The 23,201-nt window shown below is 46.0% G+C and overlaps 1 protein-coding gene across 2 annotated transcripts in view; it reads right to left on the reverse strand.

Moving 5' to 3' along the window:
- Positions 1–13,103, reverse strand: part of LOC127585689 (uncharacterized) — a 28,895-nt gene extending 15,792 nt beyond the window's left edge. For both annotated transcript variants that reach the window (XM_052043372.1, XM_052043371.1), the window contains exons 1-2: positions 12,903–13,103; positions 11,951–12,289 (exon numbers count right to left, since the gene is read on the reverse strand). In XM_052043372.1, coding sequence (XP_051899332.1) covers positions 11,951–12,289; positions 12,903–13,005 — 442 coding nt within the window. In that variant the 5' untranslated portion in view covers positions 13,006–13,103. The remainder of the gene's footprint in view (positions 1–11,950; positions 12,290–12,902) is intronic.
- Positions 13,104–23,201: the final 10,098 nt, after the last annotated feature.

Genomic DNA, 23,201 nt, shown 5'->3' on the forward strand with positions numbered 1-23,201 from the left:
GTAGCTTCTAAAGGGAACTGACAAACACTTTAAAGGGAACAAATTGGCGTGCTCCGGGACAAAAGGCAGGAGTGCGGAAATAATTAGAAAACTCTCTCAAAGAACCTTCACCGGCACAATTCACTGATGCTCCTTTGTGCCGTTGGATTCTATGATTCTTTTTATAGAATGACAATCAGCAGTTATTGCCCACAAACCATGAATAACAATGTTCCATTGTACATGTATGAATCTAGGTCAACGAGCCTGAAACTTCCGTTTAAGGTTTTCAGCTGAATGAGTAAACTGTGCTTTCTGACAATCAGCTTAATTTCCAAAATTCCCATTGCCTCTGTTTCCTCTCTGAGGCTGTCCGCCTAAAACAGGGCATCAGAAAAACCCACTGGTCCTACAACTGCCCCAATTACGGGAGTGCCTCCGCATCAAACATTGACAAGCTAGTCTGTCACGGTGGGCATTACAGCGCAGTTGTTTCATTTTCAGTTAACCTTCTCAGCACCATGCCCTTTCACCCTGTGTCACCAGGTCCCAGAAAGGGCATGGGCTCTGGTTGTATCACTGCTCTGTGACATCAAGCGCTTCAAGCAAGGTTACTGTCACAGGCAAGGCTGAATGGCAGAGCCTGGAAGAAGAGAGCTGGGAAGGAGTTTGATGCAGGACTTCAAGGGAGGTAGATAGGGGAGAAAGAAAAATGGTTTCACTTGCTGACAAGATCAAAACTTAGGGCTATGAATAAAATAAAAATTGGTGAGTGTCAAAGGGGACAGTCATAACATGTATTGGGAATTGGGGAGAAACCTTTACTCAAAGACTAAGAAGCATATGGAACAAGGATCAGGTAAACCATAGATATATTCAAAGAGGAAGGTAAGTAGGCACATGTCGATGAGATCAGATGTTGGGGGTGAGGAGAAGCACAAACATCAGTGAATACAGTAATTCCTTGATTTCCATATATTCCACCAATGAATTTTTGCTATAATGTCATTGACTCTTTGGGGGTACATGTCTTCAATGTACTCAGGTATTTTTCCTTAAAATTCATAGCAGGCCACTCTCCACACAGATAACAAAGATAAGATATTTATTTATTTACATATTTAGTCACATGTACATCGAAGCACACAGTGAAATGCATCACTTTGCATCATACATAATGCTGAAATAGTCATAATGCATTCTGCCAGCATTTTTGCCATAATTTCACTGAACAAAACGTTCTCCAGAAAACTGAGGAATCACGGTAACCTGCTCTGTGCAGCAAATGCTTTACGACACTTTGTACATCTCACTTTGAATGATTTTGGTGTTCCTTAGGCAAGAGACAATGAAGTCATCCAATTAACATTTGCACATTGATCCATGGAATCAGCTAGGTTTAGTCAGGATGCTTCCCTATTGGGAAGGGTTCAAATAACAAAACAAATTTAAGAGGAAACGGGACGACTCAGCAGTGTGGATTCTCAGTGCTGTATGATTCTCCTCATGAACAACACGTGCTCCCTGGGCCTCTCTGATCTCCTGTTAATAGGTGTTTGCATGCATTTATTTACAGAACACTGAAGCTGTCTCTGACAGAAGTAGCCAGGAATCTGAAAGCACTTCATCACGATCACCATTCCATAAGTTCATTGAGAAGACTCAATCTCCTAAATGTAAAACTGCAACCTGATAGAAATATTTCTTAAGAATCTGATATTTTCCTTTAGATAATTCTCCTTGAACCTCACTGACTAGACCAGCGCTTACTGTCCATCCTTGACTTAGTTTGCCTCCTTAAAACTGCCAGTAACCAGTCTGATAGAGGCCAATGCCTTGCTGGGTCATTTTTGAGGAGATTGATGCCATGAAGAGCATCAATCCAGGTTCTGAGAGAGGGAAATCCAACAATTTCATGATCACTTCTATTAATAATTCTTGCCAATTCTTTTTTATTTTTTAAAATTCCAAATTCTTTTCCAGGAACACAAACCTTTCAAATAAAAATGATCATGAAACTGTTGGATTTCATAAACTGAAGAAATACTGTAGCCTGTTTCTCTGATGTAAATTCATTACTTTGTGGATCTCCTGGTGGAATTTAAATTAGATCATACGATAATGCATTACTGCACTTCATTGTACAACTTCATATCAAAACCATTGAAATGAGGGTTTCAAAGACAGGGACTTCTGACCACTGAAGATACAATACATAGACAGAAATATTCCATCCCACGAGTCAAAAAAGGGGCAAAAGTCAAGGAATCCCAGTCACTGACGCTGTCCTGTGAGACATAAACTGTAAACACTCAGCAGGCAAAGCAGCATCTGTGGAAGGAATAACAGTGAACGTTTCAAGTCAAAGACCCTTTGTCAGTGGATCTGTTTCTCTCTCCACAGCCACTGCCTGACCCGTTAAGTGTTCCAGCATTTTCTGTTTTTATTTCAGATTTCTGGCACCTCAGCTTTTTGAGGTTTAGCATCCGGTGAGAGCTGGAAATTCTGCACCATTTCCTTGGTTAAAGGGCAAACCAAAAATTATCAGATTTACACATCCTCAATATACGTCAGAAAGGGATGGGAGAACGTTCACCTAAATGATCAAAAGGTAACAAGTTTCTAATCTGATTCCTATCAATAAAAAGACACGGAGGCAGTACATACAGTACATACTAGCAGGGACACAAGCCCTTCGGCCCACCAGGCCCATGCTGACCACTTACTCTAATTCCATGTGACCCTCCCCACATTCCCATGTACTCCCCCCAGATTCTACCACTCACCCACACACTAGAGGAAACTTACAGTGACCAATTATCCCACCAATCCACATGTCTTTGGGACTTCAATGAGTGGATGGTTCAGGCATCAGGGCTTGAAATGTTGGGCAGTAGATACAAAGCAAATGTGAGGAAGAACATTTTACACAGGGAAAAGTTATGATCTCGAACTCACTGCCTGTAGGGACAGAGGGAGCAGGATCACAGAGGGCTTTCATTGGGGAACTGGATAACGCACTTGGGGTCGACTGGAGAGACTGGGGGAATGGGACCGACAGGATGGGTGTACTCGGAGAAAGGATGTACCGGAAGCTGCCATATAGTCAACAGGCTACGATTCTATGAAAAATGAAGCAAGTACAAAGAAAAAAACACCATTTCTGGACCGAGTACCATGGTCTAGACAAGTATTTATTCACTACTCTTTATAGGTTTGTACAGCGTAGAATTGGAATTGGAATTGGTTTATTACATAGAACATAGAACACTACAGCACGGTACAGGCCCTTCAGCCCACAATGTTGTGCCGACATTTTATCCTGCTCTACGATCTATCTAACCCTTCCCTCCCACATAGCCCCCTATTTTTCTATCATTTATGTGTCTATCTAACAGACATGTGTCTATCTAAAATCTAATGTGTCTATTATTGTCACATATACTGAGGTACAGTGAAAAACTTGTCTTGTATACCATTCATACAGGTCAATTCACTACACAGTGCAGAATGCAGAGTAAAGTGTCACAGCTACAGCGAAGTGCTTTGCAGGTAGACAATAAGGTGCAAGGTCATAACAAGGTAGACTGTGATGTCAAGGGTCTATCTTACCATACTAGGGAACCATTCAATAGTCTTACAACAGCAGGATAGAAGCTGTACTTGAGCCTGGTGGTACATGCTTTCAGGCTTTTGTATCTTCTGTCCAATGGGAGGGGGGAGAAGAGAGAATGTCCAGGGTGGGTGGGGTCTTTGATTATGCTGGCTGCTTTACCGAGGCAGCAAGAAGTGTAGACAGAGTCCACGGAAGGGAGGCTGGTTTCCGTGATGTGCTGGGCTGTGTCCACAACTCACTGCAGTGTCTGCAGTCTTGCTTCAGCCCACCATCTATGCTGATCTGCCTTTCTCTACCAATCCCACACCTGCATTAATTCCATATCCCTCTATGCTTTGCTCATTCATATCTTCAACTGATGGGGAGTTTGTAACTCTTAGAATCAATTACAAAAGTATACTGTCCTTACAGTTACAGGTTTGCATTTTCATTGGTTGTCAGTTAAACCCCAAAACAATGCCCGGTGTTGTGCTGTTCACTGAAGTCAAAGAGGATTGAGTGCAGAAACCAGCTGAATTCACAATGACTTCTGGGCAAGTAGGCAAGAAAGAGTGTGAAAACACACAAAAGTATATTGCCTGATTTTAGTGATTTTCAGTGGCGGCAATCCTCTGCACAAAGTGACATTTCATAGAGTCATAGAGCACTACAGCGCAGAAACAGGCCCTTCGGCCCATCTAGTCCATGCTGCTTGATCTTCTGCCTAGTCTCATCCACCTGCACCCGGACCATATCCCTCCAAACACCTCCCATCCATGGACCTATCCAAACTTCTCTTAAATGTTACATTTGAACCCGCAAAATCCACAACTTCCACTGGCAGCTCATTCCACACTTGCGCCACCCTCTGAGTGAAGAAGTTCCCCCTCAGATTTCCCTTCAATATTTCACCTTTCACCCTAAACCTATGTCCTCTAGTTCTAGTCTCACCCAACCTTACGGTGAATGCGTAAAGGCTTTTTCCCCTACCTGTACCCCTCATAATATTGTATACCTCTATATGATCTCCCCTCATTCTCCTGCGCTCCAGGGAATAAAGCCCTAACCTATTCAACCTCTCCCTATAACTCAGGTCCTCAAGTCCCAGTAACATCCTTGTAAACTTTCTCTGCACTCTTTCAAGCTTATTGATATCTTTCCTGTCACTATTTATTAAACTTGACCCCTGTCTTAGATTCACTGCTGAAGGTCTGTGTCTCAGGGACTGGAATATTTACCAAATTTCAAGCTATAACTTATTCCATTTCTCTTTACATAAACTATCAAAACCACAGATGAATTCCAAACTCTTCCTCGATCTCTGGTATCTTTTAATCTGGGGAAACACATCCAAAGCCTTTGATTAAAGCAGCCTGTAATTTGTTCTGAGATAACTATTGCTTTATATACAAATTACCCAAACCACTCTTACAGATGGAAGCTTGTAACATGCTCCTAGGTTTCCATCCTACTGCATGCGAATCATTCAAACGTTTTTTTCAGGCGCCAGCCTGCAGCTCACTCCTTGGTGGCCATTCGACAGATTTAACTGGAGGAGAAAATCTCACAGATTTCACACATGGACCCATACCCTGGAATTGTTCTATAATCTTTCATATTTATTTTTAACAAAGTATTGACTAACCCGATGAATACAGAGACAGTGGGGAGATGAGGGAAATAGGATACTGAATGAACAAGAGGACGGTGCCAAGAGACTTAGGACTGAAAATCAACAGAGAAAAGACTAGGGTTCATTAAAGTGAATAAAACCAATGTTACATCACATACATACAGAGAGCCAGAAAGAAAAAGTAACAAAAGAAAGTATAAGTTAAAAATATTTCCAAAGTCTCCTACAGATCTTTCATAACCTGAAGGAACGAGGTTCTACACACTTCCTCAGCAAGAGAGGTTGATTGGCAGTCATTAACGATCACCATTATGAGGAAATGTATGTATACTATTAATTATTAGTCATAATTTTCTGTGTCCAGTTTAATGAGTAACTAATGCACAATCCAGCAACTTCATAAAGCAATTGGTTAAGCTTGGGGTGGTCAGGTTAATATGAAGTTTGAATTGTCCAGAAGTCAGTGGTGATCCACAACTCACGGGGTATCTCCTCACTGTAAGTTACTGGCTGACTGGCACATAGAAACACCAGAGTCTTGCGATTGTAATTTTTTGAAGCAAAATCTGACTCAAAGTTTTCTAGTTATGCTTGAGACTAAATACCAGCAAATAATGGATTCCCAGGGATCGTTAACTTATAATTCTTCTCATGATCTGAAACTTTTCAACAGGTTCCAGCCCATATTATCCACATCCGCTACAAGGAACGACCTGCAAACCTCCTCAGATTATTTCCTGAGTATAATTTGCAAACTGCAACAATCACAAATCATTGGGTTATTCTGACATACAAGATTCATTCAAAGCCTGGTTACCTTACAAACAACGTGGGCACAGAAATCTAACCAGTTCCTCCCCGAAAGAGGAAACCCTGAAACAGCTTATAACCACTGCAGTGTAGTCCTTCTGCCATGCGTTCCCTAAGAAACCTCACGTTACAACTGTGTCATTGGAGAAAGGGGGGTTAGGGGCTGGTGTGGCGACTCACCGTCTAGTCGGGCGAACCGGCTCGGCAGTCGGGTCGCGCGGCGTTGGAGCGACAAGGCCCAAAATGGCGGCGGGCCTCGTCTTTCCGAGCGACGGGGAGAACCCGCGCGCAGGAAAGTCCTGATGACGTAGGACTTACGTCATTGCCGGTTGTTTTGGGTGGGAACATTCTCCCTTAAAGGGCCCACGCAAGGCGGGAAAATAAACCAGTTCTTGTTTGGCAATCCTCCGAGTAGAGTCTTGCTTTATTCCGCGGTAGCAACCGCTACACTGGAGAGTTTCAGACTCTCAATAATAAAGTATTTTTTCCTGCACTATTTTCAAAATTAAATGTGTTTTTAATAGCTATAAGTTTATTTTAAAAAAAACTAAAGGCTGTACGTTACATTGTTTAATCCTTGTATCAACAGAAGCGATTGCTTGTCGATTCCCACTGGCCTGCCGCAGTGACACTGGCAGCCTGTGTTCTTGAGGGACAACCGTGTCTGATTACCGCGGGGAAGTTACAAGGAAACGGGTTTTTTTCCAACACTTTTTCCCCCAAGGCTGCTTTTTTCTGCTTGTCAACTTTCAAAGCGACTTTCAAGTGATTCTCTAGTTCCGGATCGAAATCTTGTTCCAACAATTTAGCCCCGTAAAACAAATAGCGTTCCCTGATTCACCAATCGCTTTATATCCTATTTGCAATAGGGAAACAGAACTGTTTGTATTTGAAATTCATCAATCGCCCCTGGGTTTCTTCTCTTAAATATATATTTGCCGCTAATTTTACAAAATTGACACAAAATAAACAGTCTGAATCCCTACTAACAACGTCCATAATACAGTGAAAAATCAACGTATATCCTAGTCTCAATTGAACCTGTAATATCCAGAGTTATACCACCACAGAAAAACGGGCTCCGTTTCAATACTGAGGTTCTGCACCTTCACAGGGGCAAAAAAGTACTGTGGACCTGGCTTTTGACATTTGCTGAGCTGCAGTGATACGTAAATAATCTGTAGTTGTACTGAGAAAAGTAGGTTATAAAAAGTGAAAAATCTGGAAAGCTGAAATAGAAAGGAGGAACTGTGCAGAAAGTTTCTGTGACCCAGCTCCACATACATATGGTATTTCTCACTGTATAATACATCTCGCTCTGCGGGACATAACTCTCAAATACCAGCTGACCAGGTAGTTTGCTTGTTTCTACCAACTAACTTCAGCAAATGAAAGCCTGTGGCAGTTGAAAAAGTTCAGGTGCAAGACTTAGTGCAGGGATATTTACTGCATTTCTGCGCAATTTCGCTGCAAGAGGTTTGAAGTTGCCTGCATTAAATAAGTTGAAATCTCTGTCGAAAGTGCAACTGAATTTCAAAGAAATGGAATAGAAACAAACACCCCTGAAAACACTCAGCAGGTCGGGCAGCATTTGTGGAGAGAGAGACACAGAGGTAATGTTTCACGTCAATCCTCTTCCATCAGAACGAGGAGAAATTAGAAACCAGGCTGTGGGCAAGGGCTACTTGATGAATAGTGGTCTTCCCCAGGGATTGGCAGCAGGGCCATTGCTTTATTTAATCCATCTTAATGACGTTGCTTGGGGGTGCAAGCCACAATTTCTACATTTGCACATGACTCAAACATGCAGCAGAAGATACACAGGTTGTTGGAATGGGCAGTTGCAGCAGAGAAAGTTTAATGTTGAGTGATGCAATTTGTGTGGAAGAAGGAGGAGAGACAACTTGGAACCGAGTTCTGAAAGGGGTGCAGGAGCAGAAGGGTTTTGGGACAACAGATCATTGAAAGTGGCAGGGCGGGTTGAGAAGGCAGTTAATAAGGCAAACACAAGCCTTTCTCAATGGAGGCATCGAACAGAAGAGCAGGGAAGTCACGCTGAACCATTACAAAACGCTTGTTTGGCCTCAGCTGTAACATAGTGTTCACTTCTGGTCGCCACATTAAAGGAATAAGATGAGAATGGTTCCTGAGATGAGGTACTTCATTTGGAGGGGTTGGGGCTGTTTGTTTTGGAGGGAAGGTCTAATAGAAGTATATAATATGAGGAGGGGTCTCCCCTCCATGAACTTTGCCTACACTTCTCACTGCCTCGGTAAAACAGCCAACATAATCAAAGACCCCACCGAGTCTGGACATTCTCTCTCCTCCCCTCTCCCATCGGGCAGAAAGTACAAAAGCCTGAAAGCACGTACCACCAGGCTCAAGGACATCTTCTGTCCCACTGTAATAAGACTAATGAGCAATTCCCTAGTATGATAAGTGGACTCTTGACCTCACTATCTAACTCATTATGGCCTTGCACCTTATTGTCTGCCTGCACTGCACTTTCTCTGTAACTGTAACCTTTTATTCTGCATTCTGTTATTGTTTCCCCCTCATACTACCTCAAGGCACTGTTGTAATGAAATGATCTCTATGGATGGAATGCAAAACAATGTTTTTCACTGTACCTCGGTGAATGCATGCAGTATACGAAATAAGGTAGATGAGCTTAGAGCGCAGTTAGAAATTGGCAGGTACGACGTTATGGGCGTCACAGAGTCGTGGTTGAAAGAAGATCAGAGCTGGGAGCTAAACATCCAAGGATACACATCCTGTCGAAAAGACAGGCAGCTGGGCAGAGGGGGTGGGGTGGCTCCATTGGTAGAAAGTGAAATCAAATCCTTAGCAACAAGTGACATAGGATCAGAAGACGTGGAGTCCTTGTGGGTAGAGTTAAGAAACTGCAAGAGTAAACAGACCCTGTTGGGAGTTACATGCAGGCCTCTGAATTGTAGCCAGGATGTGGGGTACAAATTACAACAGGAGATAGAAAAGGCATGTGAAAAGGGCAATGTTACGGTGGTCATGGGGGATTTCAATATACAGGTAGATTGGGAAAATCAGGTTTGTACTGGATCCCAGGAGAAGGAATTTGTAGAATGCCTACAAGCTGGCTCTTTAGAGCAGCTTATGGTCGAGCCCACTAGGGAAAAGGCAATTCTGGATTTGGTGTTGTGCAATGAACCAGATTTGATTAGGGAGCTTAAGGTAAAGGAATCGTAAATTAAGTAGTCGTAATATGATAGCATTCACGCTGTTAGAGTTTATTATTAAGGATGACGCTTTGGGATACTTGGAAGCTCATGATAAAATAGGCCATGGTTTCCTTAAGGGGAGATCTTGCCTGACAAATCTGTTGGAATTCTTTGAGGAAGTAACAGGCAGGATAGACAAAGGAGAGTCAGTGGATGTTGTTTACTTGGATTTTCAGAAAGCCTTTGACAAGGTGCTGCGCGTGAGGCTGCTAAACAGGATAGGAGCCCATGGTATTACAGGAAAGGCCCTAGCATGGATAGAAGATTGGCTGACTGGCAGAAGGCAGAGTGGGAATAAAGGGGCCTTTTCTGGTTGGCTGCCAATGACGTGGTGTTCCGCAGAGGTCGGTGTTGGGTCCACTACTTTTCACGTTGTATGTTAATGATCTGGATGATAGAATTGATGGTTTTGTGGCCAAGTTTGTGGATGATACAAAGATAGGTAGCGTTAAGGAAGCAGGGAGTCTGCTGGAGGACTTGGACAAGTTGGGAGAATGGGCAAAGAAGTGGCAGATGGAATACAGCGCAGGGAAGTGTACGGTCATGCACTTTGGTAGAAGGAATAATGGTGTAGCCTATTTTCTAAACAGGGAGAAAATTGAGAAATCGGAGGTGCAAAGGGACTCGGGAATCCCAGCGCAGGATTCCCTAAAGGATAACTTGCAGGTTGAGTCGGTAGTACAGAAGGCAAATGCAATGTTAGCATTCATTTTGAGAGGACTAGAATATAAAAGCAAGGATATAATGCTGAGGCTTTATAAGGCATTGGTCAAACCACATTTGGAGTATTGTGAGCAGTTTTGGGCCCCGTATCTAAGGAAGGATGTGTTGGCATTGGAGAGGGTCCAGAGAATGATCCTGGGAATGAAAGAGTTCTGGGCCTGTACTCACTGGAGTTTAGAAGGATGAAGGGGGCAATCTCATTGAAACCTACTGAATATTGAAAGGCCTGTATAGAGTGGACATGGAGAGGATGTTTCCAGTAGTGGGAGAGTCCAGGACCAGAGGGCACAGCCTCAGAATAGAAGGACGTCCCTTTAGAAGAGAGCTGAGGAGGAATTTCTTCAGCCAGAGGGTGGTGAATCTGTGGAATTCTTTGCCACAGAGGGCTGTGGAGGCCAAGTCATTAGGTATATTTCAAGCAGAGGTTGATAGGTTCTTGATCAGCAAGGGCGTCAAAGGTTACAGGGAGAAGGCAGGAGATCGGGGTTCAGAGGGAAAAATAAATCAGCCATGATCAAATGGCAGAGGGCCAAATGGCCTAATTCTGCTCCTATTTCTGATAGTCTCTTGTAACAATAATAAAGCAATTTAGCAATTTACATCATGAACAGTGGGAGATTGCTCCCACAGGTGGAGGGGTGAAGGTCAGGGGAAGGGGAGAGAATGAACAGTGGCATAAGGGAAAACTGTTTATGCGGCATGTGGTTCGAGTCTGGAACGCACAGGCTGCAGATGTAGAGGAGCCAGCTTCCACTGAGCCTTCCGGTGGGAGGTGGATGACCGTAGGGTGGAGATAAATTTGCAAAGCTATGGAAAAAGGACCTGGGAGTGGAACGTGGGGTGCTCTGGTAGAGAGACAGCACAGACATGATGAACCAAATGTCCTCCTTCTGTGCTGTAACCATTCTATGATTGACTTTAGGGGTGTCTTAAATTGCAGAGAGGGGGGAGGGTGTGGAGAACAAACACAATGTTTGTGAGAGGGCAGAGTTGGGTGACCGACTGGTTCTCAGCTGAGGGAGGGTGTGATGGCATCTAATCTGTCTGGACAAGACTCTAATGGGAGGGGTGGCGGGGTGAGGGAGAGAACAAAGTCCCAGGACTGTCAGATACAAAACCCTGCAGTTGCTGGAAATTTGAGATAAAACAGAATGCTGAAAGAGCCCAACAGGTCAGGCAGCATCTGTGGAGAGGGAAAATGGATACATATTATAGGTGGATGAATTTACATCACAACTGGCCCGTTCTGACACAAACTGGAAAAGCTAGCTTTCTGAAATTGTTCCACTCAATGTTTAGCCTGGAGGACAGCGTCGAGGAGCTGTTCCCCGACTTACCTTGGGCTCTCCTAGGACAGGGTTGGTGACAGTGGGAGTGGGATGGAGATTGGGAGTGACTCAGCCCTGTCTCTTGCCCGTCCTCATCCACACCTCCTCCAGAGACAGTGGCTGCTGTCAACACGCTTCACGGCCTCCCTCAGCCCCACTCTCTCCCCTCCCCAGCGCTCCCCCTTCCTCGCCACTCAAACACGTCTCCTCTCCACCCTCTCGTTCTGATGCGGGGTCATCCAGTTTCTCTCTCCACCGACGCTGCCCGACCTGAGGAGCATTCCTGGCATTTCCTGGTTTTTATATCGGATTTCCAGTTTGCTTTTGCTATCCCGGGAAGTGAATTGAACGCTTGAACAGTAACCCTGATTTCAAAGCAGCGAGATGCGCAGGTCAGGGGTGAACGAACAGTTCTCCTGCACAGAAGCACCTCTCAAACCAGTGACTCCAGTTACTCCCCTACATCGCCCAGGGCTGTAACAGGCACTATGTAAATGCAAATCATTCTGTATGAACAGAGAGACCAGCCCAGGTCTGATACCGTTTTCCCTTCTCTCCCCCAACGACCCCGGCGGTTTGGGAGCGGTGGGGAAAGGGGGGGTGGGGGAGTGGTCTGGTTTCCTACCTGTCACCGCCAGCGCAGTCCCAGACCCGAACCTCATGTGGCCCCCGGTCCGGGCGGCGCAGTAATACACTCCGGCGTCCGAAACACTGACATTCGCAATCCTGAGTCGGGAGCTGAGGGTTCTGGCGTCAAACGAGGGGGTGAAATAACTCCCGTAGCCGTTATAGTAAGTCACGAAGTTGGCGGAGGCGCGGTGGAACAGGATGGTGGTGGGTCCTTGACCGGGACGTTGCATGAACCAGTACAACAGATCGGATGTCTCCTGCAAACGGCACTCCAGTGTTACCGTGTCTCCGGCGTGCGCCGAGCTCCAGGACATCGCGGCAGAGGTGCGGGGATCTGCATCCGACCGGGAGAAAGGTGTAACAGTGACAGTGTCCAACATCTGCCCCAAACGCTGCCGATTCTGCCGGCTTGCATTGGAAATTCGCTCTATGATTTGCGGCATTCGCGACCTTGGTTCAAACACCTCTGGAGTCATTCCGAGACACCCGCGTTGGTGCCACCGCATGAAAATATAAACGTGTCATACTTAGTAAAACACCGGCAAACCGTGTTGCTAACGGCGGGGAGGTGGTGGGGCGGGGGGGGGGGGAGGAGGGACGGGCTGGATCGAGAGGTCTGCACCGTTGTTCCACAGGTGGTCGCAATGCAAGGGGTCGATGGAAGTGGGGAGGGCGGCGTGTAGAGGGTGTGTAGAGCGGCGTGGGTGTGTAGAGGGACCAAGTCAATGGGTGGGGAGAGAGGGACCCAAGGAATAGGGGGTAGGGTGGATAAATGGGCTAGGGTCTACAGGTGGGCGATGGGGACCGAGGTCCAGGGGTGGGTGAAGGGTTGTATCAATCCAAGGAATGGGTCGGTGAATGAATGGGTCCATTGATCGCAGGGGCTGGGGTCTACAGGTGGGCGATGCTCGCCTATATCCGCGCCTGGTGAATGAGCAGCTACTTACAACTGGCCCACATCAGTAGGATCCACGTCAGCCGAGGGTTCATACCAGCCCGTGTCTGAACTGATTTATCGATAAACACTCGCCCTCTGACCGGTGGCTGCATCAGCCGGTGGTTTTGTTCAACGTCTCCTCCCCGCCGTTGCTGGGGGAAGAGGGCGCCCACTGATTGATGCCGACGGCTCCGGCGCTGTCTGAACCCGGGGCCAGCCCTGGCGGTCTCCTGGGAGGGTTAAGGTTATGAAACCCGCTTGGTGCACACTTCGGAAGTTAGCGTTGCGAAACTGATAAACGAAAACCGAAGGTTTCAACTAAATCGGAAAGTGGTGAGATGACTGCAGAGTAACCTAGATCTGGTTTCCGGCCGGTTCGCACGCCGTGTGGTGGAAACAGCCAGGCAGTTTCAGCTCAGAGGTCCAAACCTCACACCTCGCATCTTCGCCCCGACTCGCAGGAAATGCCAAACGCTCCGGAGACCCGGTGCCAGTGTTTTCCGTCTCAAACTGTTGTCACCTCGGGCCGCATGAATCAACTGCCTATAAGTGTGACATTCTCAACCGTCGGCTGACATTAGCACAGATGTCGCTGCGCCTCGCAGCTAGGACAAACTACAGGTGTTGAACATCTAAAATACAGTCAGGAAATGCTGCAAACACTCAGCTGGTCAAGCAACGTCTGTGGAGGGTGAAACCGTTAATGTTTCAGTTCTGACCACCTTCGCCCTGAAACGTCAACTCTGTATCTCTCCACACAGATGCTGCCTGACCTGCTGAGTGTTTCCAGTATTTTCTGTTTATGTGACTGCATTTCGGAGATAGTTGGTGGGCAGAGGGGTGTAGAAGGTTGTTGTAGGGCGGCAATTATATTGAACCCTCATAGAACTAGCATAATCCAAGACCCCTCCCACCTCGATCGTTCTCTCTTCTCCCCCCTCCCATCCAGCGGAAGATACAAAAGTTTGAGAACACACACCACCAGGCTCAGGGACAGCTTCTATCCCGCTGTCATCAGACTCTTGAAGGCATTCGCTAATAGATGAACACTTGATCTCCTCAATGCACTCTATAACAAAATCCTTTCAGGGCTCAGTGTGGCGGATGCAGGGCAGACATTTCCCCGGCTCACGGGTCTGGAACCGGGGGCCCAGTCTCGGGATGAGGAGGAGGGTATCTTGGACTGAGGTGAGAAGTTTCTTCACTTGGAGGGTGGCGAATCGTTGGTATCCTCTACCTCAGGGAGATGGACCTCAGCACTGAGCTCATTCCGAACAGGGACGGATACACTTCCAGGCACTAATGGAATCAAGGAAAGTGACACATGTTGAAGATGAGACATGATCATGATGTGGTGTAGGGAAGACCAGGTGGCGTACACCAGCTCATGTATGGTTTCTGTGGTTATATCCTTAAAACATACAACCTGCAAGGCCACGGGGAAGGAGTAGGGCAATGGGACCTGATGGCTGCTGTTAACACGACCACCCCAATGGGCCAAATGGCCCTCCTGGAGGAGATACTTTGCATGGAGAACCATGCTCCTCCTCTACCTGGGAGTCCACCTGAACGTCCTTGAGGAAACCAGGTGGCAGCTGGAGGTGAAAGTCACCAGTCAGGTGGGACGGCGGACAGGACTGCTCCAAGTATTTGCCCTGGTCGCCAAGTGATGGTCAGTTGGTAACATTGATCCTGCCCCCTGCAAGTCCCAAAAGAAGCTTGTTGATTTCTTCTGACACTGGTGAGCCTTCTGATTGAGGTGGGCAGTCAGTTATAGAGTCATAGTTATACAGCACGGACACAGGCCCTTCAGCCCATTCCGACCATGGTGTCTATCCAAGCTTGTCCCACTCGCCTGCATTTGGCCCACATCACTCTGAACCTTTCCTACCCGTCTATCTGTATAAATGTCTTTTAAACGTAATTGTACCCGCGTCTACAGCTTCCTCTGGCAGCTCGTTCCACATACCCACCATCCTCTGTGTGAAGAAGTTTCTCCTCAGATCCCTTTTAAATCTTCCCCCCTCACCTTAAATCTACGTCTTCTATTTGTTGACTCCCCCACCCTAACCATCCCTCATGATTTTATAAACCTCTATTCAGTATGTCACCACTCAGCCTCCTACGCTCCAGGGAAAAAGTCCCAGCCTATTCAGCCTCTCCTTATACTTCAAGCCCTCCAATCCCAGCAACATCCTTGCAAACCTTTTCTGCACCCTCTCTAGCTTAATCATATCTTTCCTGAAGTAGGATGACCAGAACTGCACACAACACTCCAAGTGTGGTCTCACTGGCATCTTGTACAGTTGCAACATGATGCCCCAACTCCTGTGGTCAATGCTCTGACTGACGAAGGCATGCATGGGGATGTGTCCATAATGGTAGGCTCACCCAGAAGATTAAGATGCATGGGATCCATGGTGATTCCGGCTACTGTCTGTAAAGGAGTTTGTACATTCTCCCCGTTACTACGTGGGTTTCCTCCGGGTGCTCCGGTTTCCTTCCACATTCCAAAGACGTACAGGTTAGGAAGTTGTGGGCGTGCTATGTTGGTGCCGGAAGTGTGGCAACACCTGCGGGCTGCCCCCAGAACATTCTACGCAAAAGATGCATTTCACTGTGTGTTTCAATGTACGTGTGACTAATAAAGATACCTTATAAATGTCTAATACTAGAGTGGGAAAGTTCAAAGGAGATGTGTGGGGCAAGTTTTTTACGCAGAGAGTGGTGGGTGCCTGGAATGTGCTGCCAGGGGTGGGGGTGGAGGCAGATATGATAGAGTGTTTAAGAGGCTCTCAGACAGGCGCATGAATGTGCAGAGGATGGAGGGATATGGACTATGTGTAGACAGAAGGGATTAGGTGCTATCAGCTTAATTAGTTTGGCAATACATGGTGAGATGAGAGCTCATTCCTGTGCTGTACTGTTCAATGTTCTATGTCTCCGTACCCAGGACATGACCCTCTGCCTTTAACCCCTGAGGAGATACATATACGGAGAGCATCATCCCAGACGGCAACATACTTATTTCCCACTGGGGCACTGCCTTCAAGATGACTCACTGTTACCATCGGCAAGTGTTAACCACACCTCACTGAGCCTGAGTATTACTGGGACTTTTTCAGCCTGTGATATGGCGTCACATGTAGACAGGGTGGTAAAGAAGGCATTTGGCACACTGGCTTTCATTAGTCAGGTTACTGAGTATAGGAACTGTGACATTATACAAGTTGTACAAGACTTTGGTGAGGCTGCACCTGGAGTATTGTGTATAGTTTTGGTCACCATGTTATAGGAAAGACGTAATTAAACTGGAAACAGTGCAAAGAAGATTTATAAGAATTTTTCAATGACTCAAGGGCCTGAGTTATAGGGAGATGTTGGGGAGGTTAAGACTTTTTTCCTTGGAGTGTAGGAGAATGAGGGGTGACCTTACAGAGGTGTGTAAAATCATGAGGGGCACAGATAGGGTGAATGCGCTCTGTCTTTTCCCAGGGAACCAATAGGTTTAAGGTGAGAGGGGAAAGATTTAAAAGGACCTGAGGGGCAACTTCTTCACACAGGGGGTGGTGGGTATGTGGAACGAGGTGCCTGAGGGAGTGGTTAAGGCAGGTACAATAACATTTAAAAGACACTTGAACAGGTACATGGATAGGAAGGGGTTAGAGGGATACAGGCCAAACACAGGCAAATGGGCATCTTGGTCAACATGGATGATTTGGGCCGAAGGGCCTGTTTCCGTGCTGTACTCTATATGTCTCCAGTCAGAGTGTTGCCCCATTGGTGGAGGAGGAGACTGGCTGTAGGTGTGACCAGATAAGGGGACAGATTGAATACTAAACCACACAACACCAAGGCTTGTGGTCAAAGCTTCCGGGAGACCTGTGTGATTGTGAACGAGGCTTTTGAAGTGTGGAGCAGTCCTGACCAAGCTGACCTTCACTCATCAGACCCAAGTCCTGAAAACCTTCTCGCAAACTGGTCCAACCCAATTTGAGCCATTTCACACCTCTGTGCCATTCCACACTTCACCGAGGGGTTTCTGTTGACCCCACACGCTTTCCACTTCCTTTGTTTGCCACCCAGACACACTCTGGTGGCACATTCTGCCACCACCCAGCAGTGAGGTAGATCCCCAGTGGAGGTTTCTCCGTGCAGGAGTCCACACCCAATACAGTGAGGATCTGGGGAGAGACTGCTGAACAAATCAATCCATTCAACAGATTTTTAAGCTGGTTTGCGAGCTTACAGTAGCCTTTATGAGACTGTGTACCATGTGTATAGAATGTGGAACCTACAGCTTCTCTTTGAGTATTTGAGGGGACTGCTCATTGAGTTCTGCACTTCACCACTACACGTGGGTCTGATGAGCTGTTCCAGTGGAGTGAAGGTCAGCTCGGTCAGGACTGCTCCACACTCCGCAGCCTCGTTCACAGCCACACAGGGTTCCCGGAGACTTTGGCTTCCAGCCGTGGTGTTGTGTGGCTTGGTATCCAATCTTGTCCCAATGTCTAGACATACCTTGATCTTGAGGCACCCGGTGTGGAAGGGGTGGGGGAGGAGCAGGCCAGTCGAGGGATACTCCGACCTCCAAACCCGTGACTGTTACCACCACCTTCAGGTTCCCCTCCAAGTCAAGCATCATCCTGACTCAAAAATATGTCAAAATAAGGAGGGATGGGAAAGATTTAAAGGGGATCTGAGGGGCAACTTCTTCAAGCAGAGGGTGGTGGGTATGTGGAACAAGCTGCCAGAGGAGGTGGTTGAGGTGGGTGCAGTTACAAAGATTAAAAGATATTCGGACAGGCACATGGATAGGAAAGGTTTAGAGGGATATGGATCAGGTGCAAGCAAATGGGACTAGCTCAGGTAGGCAGCTTGGTCAGCATGGATGAGTTGGGCTGAAGGGCCTGCTTCTGAGCAGTATAACTCTATGTCACTGTTCCTTCATTGTCACTGGGTCCGAATCTCCCTCCCAACAGCACCGTGGGAGCAACTTCACCAACAGAACTGCAGTGGCTCCAGAAGCCTGCTCAACTCCAGGAGGGTTCTCAAAGGCAATTAGGGATGGACAATAAATGCTGATCTTGCCAGTAATGCCCAGATCCCAAAAATGAATAAACAAAAGCATTGCTTTCGCTTGTATAATTTTATGCAGAATTTGTATTATTTTCTTTGCCACAACATTCCACCGATCATTTAAAATAATATTCTGTTTAAAGAAATACTTAGATTTGTGATGTTAATTAAAAGCCTTCCTTTGGACTGGAAGAATTTGCCACTTTTGTGTATTACAAAACATCTGGTTTCTTTATTTTACTTCAGGGGATAAATGTAAAGTGATCTGGAACCAAGCAATCCATTTGATGATACAGAGCGAGGTGACAGGGTAGGTTGCAAGGAGGATGAATAGAGTCATATGGACAGATTAAGTGAATGGGCAAGGGCAAGGCATTAATGTGGAAACACAGGTGGAAGGAAGAAAAAGGCAGAGGAAATCTTACAGAGTCACAAAAGATTGCAGACGTTTGAATCTGGAGCAACAAACAAACTGCTGGAAGAACTTTGTGGGTCAAGCAGCATCTGTGGGGGGTGGGGAGGAAAGGTTGATGTTTTGGGTCAAAATCCTGCATCAGGACTGAGAGGGGAGATGGCCAGTATAAAGCGGAGAGGTGAGACAGGGCCAGAGGTGATAGGTGGGGGACCGAGGAGAGGTGAAGGATGACAGGCAGATCGAGGCACGTAGGAGAGGGGGAGGGGTGGAGGCCGGTGGATGATAGATGGAGGCAGATATGTCAGGAGGGGTGGGAGGAGGGTGAAGGTGGAGGCAGAGGCTGGAGGGTGACAAGTGGGGACACAAAGGCTACCTGTGCTGGAATCTGATAAGCAAGCAATGTGATAATGGGGACCATTGGGGGAGCGGATGGAATCAGAACCAGAGAGGGGAGGGAGGAGCCAGTGGATGAAATGTGTGGGTAACAGATGCCGGAACCTGGAGCAACAATCTGCTGGAGGAACTCCACGGATTGAACAGGGTCTCCATGGGTTGAGTGGGGTCTGTGGGGGAAAAAGAGGAAATTTTACGATGTGAGAAATTGGAAGGTGCGGGTGTTTAGAGGAACATGGATGTCTTTGTACACACTTCACTGAACGTTAACATGCAGGGACGGCAAACGATTAGGAAAACGAATGTTGGTGTTTATTGCCGGAAGATTTAAGTACAAGATAAAGACATCTTGCTGCAACTGTATAGAACACTGGTGGGGCCACGTCTGGAATATGACATACAGTTTTGGTCTCCCAACCTAAGGAAGGTTATACTTGACGTAGAGAGAGTGCAATCAAAGTTCATCAGATTAATCTCTAGGATGGCTGGTTTGTCATCTGTGGGAAGATTATATGGACCAGGCTTGTAGTCTCCTGGGTTTAGGAGAATGATAGGTGATCTTATTGAAACACAATTTTTAAGGGGTATTTGTAGGATACTCTGTAAACACTGACAGAGGTGTTTAGCATCAGGGTTAATAGTCTCAAAATAAGGACCCATTTACGATAGAGATGAAAAGAAGGTTAGTGAATCTTGGGAATTTTCCACCCAATGGGCCTAAGACATTTCTGAGTGGATTCAAGACAGTTATCAATGGACATTTGAATATTAAGGAACCAAGGGGTATGTGGTTAGTGCTGGAAAGTGGTACTGAGGCAGAAGATGAGCCAAAATCTTATTCAGTAGCGGAACAGGAACAAGGAACTAAATGACCTACTCCTGCTTCTATTTCTTATGTTCTTAATCCAGGACCTTCCCAATCTTGTTCCTTTCCGATCTAAGTACATCCTTCTGTGGGTTTTCGCCCTACATGAGTTTAATCCTAATTATATCCGCTAACTTAGAAAGACTTGAATTTTTATAGCACCGTTATGACTTCAGAATAGGCCACTGCTCCAGGGATCTGGGTTCAATCCTGACCTCTGGAGCTCTCTGACGTTGCACAGTCTCCTTGTAACCAGGTGTTTTGTCCCTGGGTGCTCCAGGTACCCCCCCCCCCCACCCCACATTCCAAAGATGCACTGGTAGGTTAACTGCTACTGTAAATTGTGCCTGGCGTGGGTGGACAGGAGGGGAATTGAGGGATAGTTAGGGGCATGTGAGAGAGAATAGGTTACAGGGAAGTAAGTAGGGGCATAGGACTAATAGGAACAATGGTGAGAGCAGGCATAGACTCGATGGGCCAAATGGCCTCCTTCAATGCTGTGAGAAGTCATGAAATTATTCCATTTATGGGCATTGAGTACACTTGAAGTGCAGGCAGTTTCCCAGAAGAAGTTGCTGCAATGTCCCACAGATAGCGATACGATAGTGACTACATAATGAATGTTCTCTTCATCAGAACACCAGGGGAAACTTTCCCAGCCTTATTTAAGGTATGAGTGACTCAGAATTGAAGACTTCCACCTGATTCAGCACACAACCTCAAGCTTCCTACCCTGCATTCAGATTTATAATTGGAGACTGGATCTGAACTGATTCCTGTATCTCTGCCATTACAGTTCAGTGACACTAGATGGGGGTAGTCCTCAAAGTGCCCAATAAATTTTCCCACTTCTTTTCTCCCAGACTGGTTTGAACTAGCTAAGTAATACCCATATCCAGATAACATGTCTACAATAATCATTTGAATGTATATTGTGTTTACTTGAAGTGTTTAGCTTAATGGGGTTAACCTCTCACCTTGGACTTGACGTTTTTGCTGTAAATTTTGGTGTGATGTCCAGATGTACAACTCACTGCAGGTAATTTCTCCCGACACATAACCCCACTTCACTGAACTGGGCTGGTGGAATAGTTCTCTTCAGCTTCCCGCAGTTTCTTTCCTGATGGTTACCAGATCTACTTGAGGAATAGGTAGGAAGTAGTTTGCAAAAATGAGTTGGTTCTAAGTACAAACAGGCCGCCTGGGAGCTGTAGCACTCTCATTTATTAATCCAAGGATTCCAGTGACAAGAGGAATCAGTGTCAGGGACCCACTCAAGCTGCTGGCCTTCCAGTGATGAACGTCTAATCAATTCGTTGGGTTATAAATTGCTGGTTCCCATGGAGGGACTTGGGTTCTACTGACGCATGGGGCCAAGAATTTACTTTTTTTCTCAATCTAACAGTGCAAAATGAAGGGATTGCAGTACACATGGCAGGGATGCAAGAGCTCAAGCAGGGAACTATGGTAAGTTGTTCAAGAAGGAAGCCTTGTTCGTTGTGACTCACGGAACAATCAACGTGTAGGGCGTCATAGTGAAAATGCTGCCACATCTCACTGCTTTATTGGTGTACACTTGAAGTTTGTCACAAACAAAGATTAAATGGACTTGTACTAACATGTATGTCTGAACCTCTTTCCCACAATGTGAATGTCACTGATAATGTCCCATCCCTGGTTGCCTGTGATCCCAGGAAGCAGTTAAAGGTCAACCACAGAATCAGAATCAGCTTTATTATCACTGTCTTATATGATGTGAAATTTGTTGTTTTGCGGCAGCAGTACAGTGCAAAGACATAAAATTACAAAATAAATAAATAGTGCAAAAAAAAGGAATAACGAGGTGGTGTTCATGGGTTCATGGACCATTCAGAAATCTGATGGCGGAGGGGAAGAAGCTGTTCCTGAATCGTTGAGTGTGGGTCTTAAGGCTCCTGTACCTCTTCCCTAATGAGAAGAAGGCATGTGCCGGATGGTGAGGGTCTGTAGTGATGGATGCTTCCTTCTTGAGGCACCGCCTCTTGAAGATGAGATGAGATGAGACGAGATTTCTTTATTAGTCACATGTACATCAAAACACACAATGAAATGCATCTTTTGCGTAGAGTGTTCTGGGGGGCAGCCCACAAGCGTCGCCACACTTCCGGCGCCAACATAACATGCCCACAACTTCCTAACCCGTACGTCTTTGGAACGTGGGAGGAAACTGGAGCACTTGGAGGAAACCCACGCAGACACGGGGAGAACGCACAAGCTCCTTACAGTGGCCGGAATTGAACCCAGGTCGCTGGTGCTGTAAAGCGTTACACTAATGTCCTCAGTGGTGAGGAGGGTTGTGCCGATGACAAGGGCAGACTTCTGAAACTGAACTCTGACAGATGAAGTTTTACCATGAGCTGGGATTTCCACAGCCTCTATAACTGAGAATAGATTTTTTTAATTCCAGATTTATTTAATTACTTGAATGTAAATCTGGCAGCTGCTGTGCTGGACTTGAAGCTCATTTCTTGGGATCGATGATGCAGAAGTCTGGCCCTAAGTTCAGGAACTTAACCACAACACTTCTTTGAAAAACACAGCAGTACTTTGGCTAACAAATCCAGAGACTATAAAACAACCTCTTTATTAAAATGCTCATTATTTATCCCATCAACTGAAACATCCTTCCACAATGGTTTCATTAACCCAGAACTGTTAAACAATTCCACGGCCATCTAACTCAATGTACAAGCCTCTTATGTTTGTCCACAGCATCTGTCTGCTGTATCTGTACTGGTGGCAGCAATTAGCTGGATACTTTACCTGCATTGTTCTAAGGGCCAAAGTGCAGTCTGGGGTGTGCTTATTGTCCAAAGACCTCCAGTAAACCAAACATATTGTCAGTCTGTGTGTTTCAGTGTAATTAATTTGAAAGCAGCACTGCACGTTCCACCAGTCATAGTGTCGTACATAACAGAAACAGATCCTTCGGTCCACCATGTCCATGCTGACCTTTTTGCCCATCTCCACTAACCCCATTTGCCCACATTGGGTCCGCATCCTGCAATGCCTTGCCTATTTAAATATCTGTCCAAATGCCTCTTAAACGTATCTGATTCTGCCACCTCTTCTGCCAGCACATTCCAGATATCAATCATTCTCCGTGTAAAAAAAAATCCCACAGATCCCTTTCATACTCCTTCCCCTGACCGTAAACCTATCCCCTCTTGTTTCTGATACACCTCCAGAGAGAAAATACAACCCAGTGAATCATGACACAGGCTAAATTTATTTGCAGGCTGCGTAATAAAATGAAGTCTTACAGCAAAGCAAAATACTAACCAGTCCTCTAAATAATTCTAACAACAGGATCATTCTGAATTATAAGTTGCAGAGTTCATTAAGCAATAAAATTGTTCTCTGAAGCTTGTCCTGGTGGGCTGTCCAGATGTCGAGAGTTTAACCACACAAATCTATCCTGAAGAATTACCTACACAGCAAGTGTTCCAACTGCATAACTTGAATTTAGTCAACAACATGGAAACTAAGGGCAAAAGTGTCAAGTTCTGGGTCAACTT

This window comes from Pristis pectinata, chromosome 33 (genome assembly GCF_009764475.1).
Source record: "Pristis pectinata isolate sPriPec2 chromosome 33, sPriPec2.1.pri, whole genome shotgun sequence".
NCBI lineage: Eukaryota > Metazoa > Chordata > Chondrichthyes > Rhinopristiformes > Pristidae > Pristis > Pristis pectinata.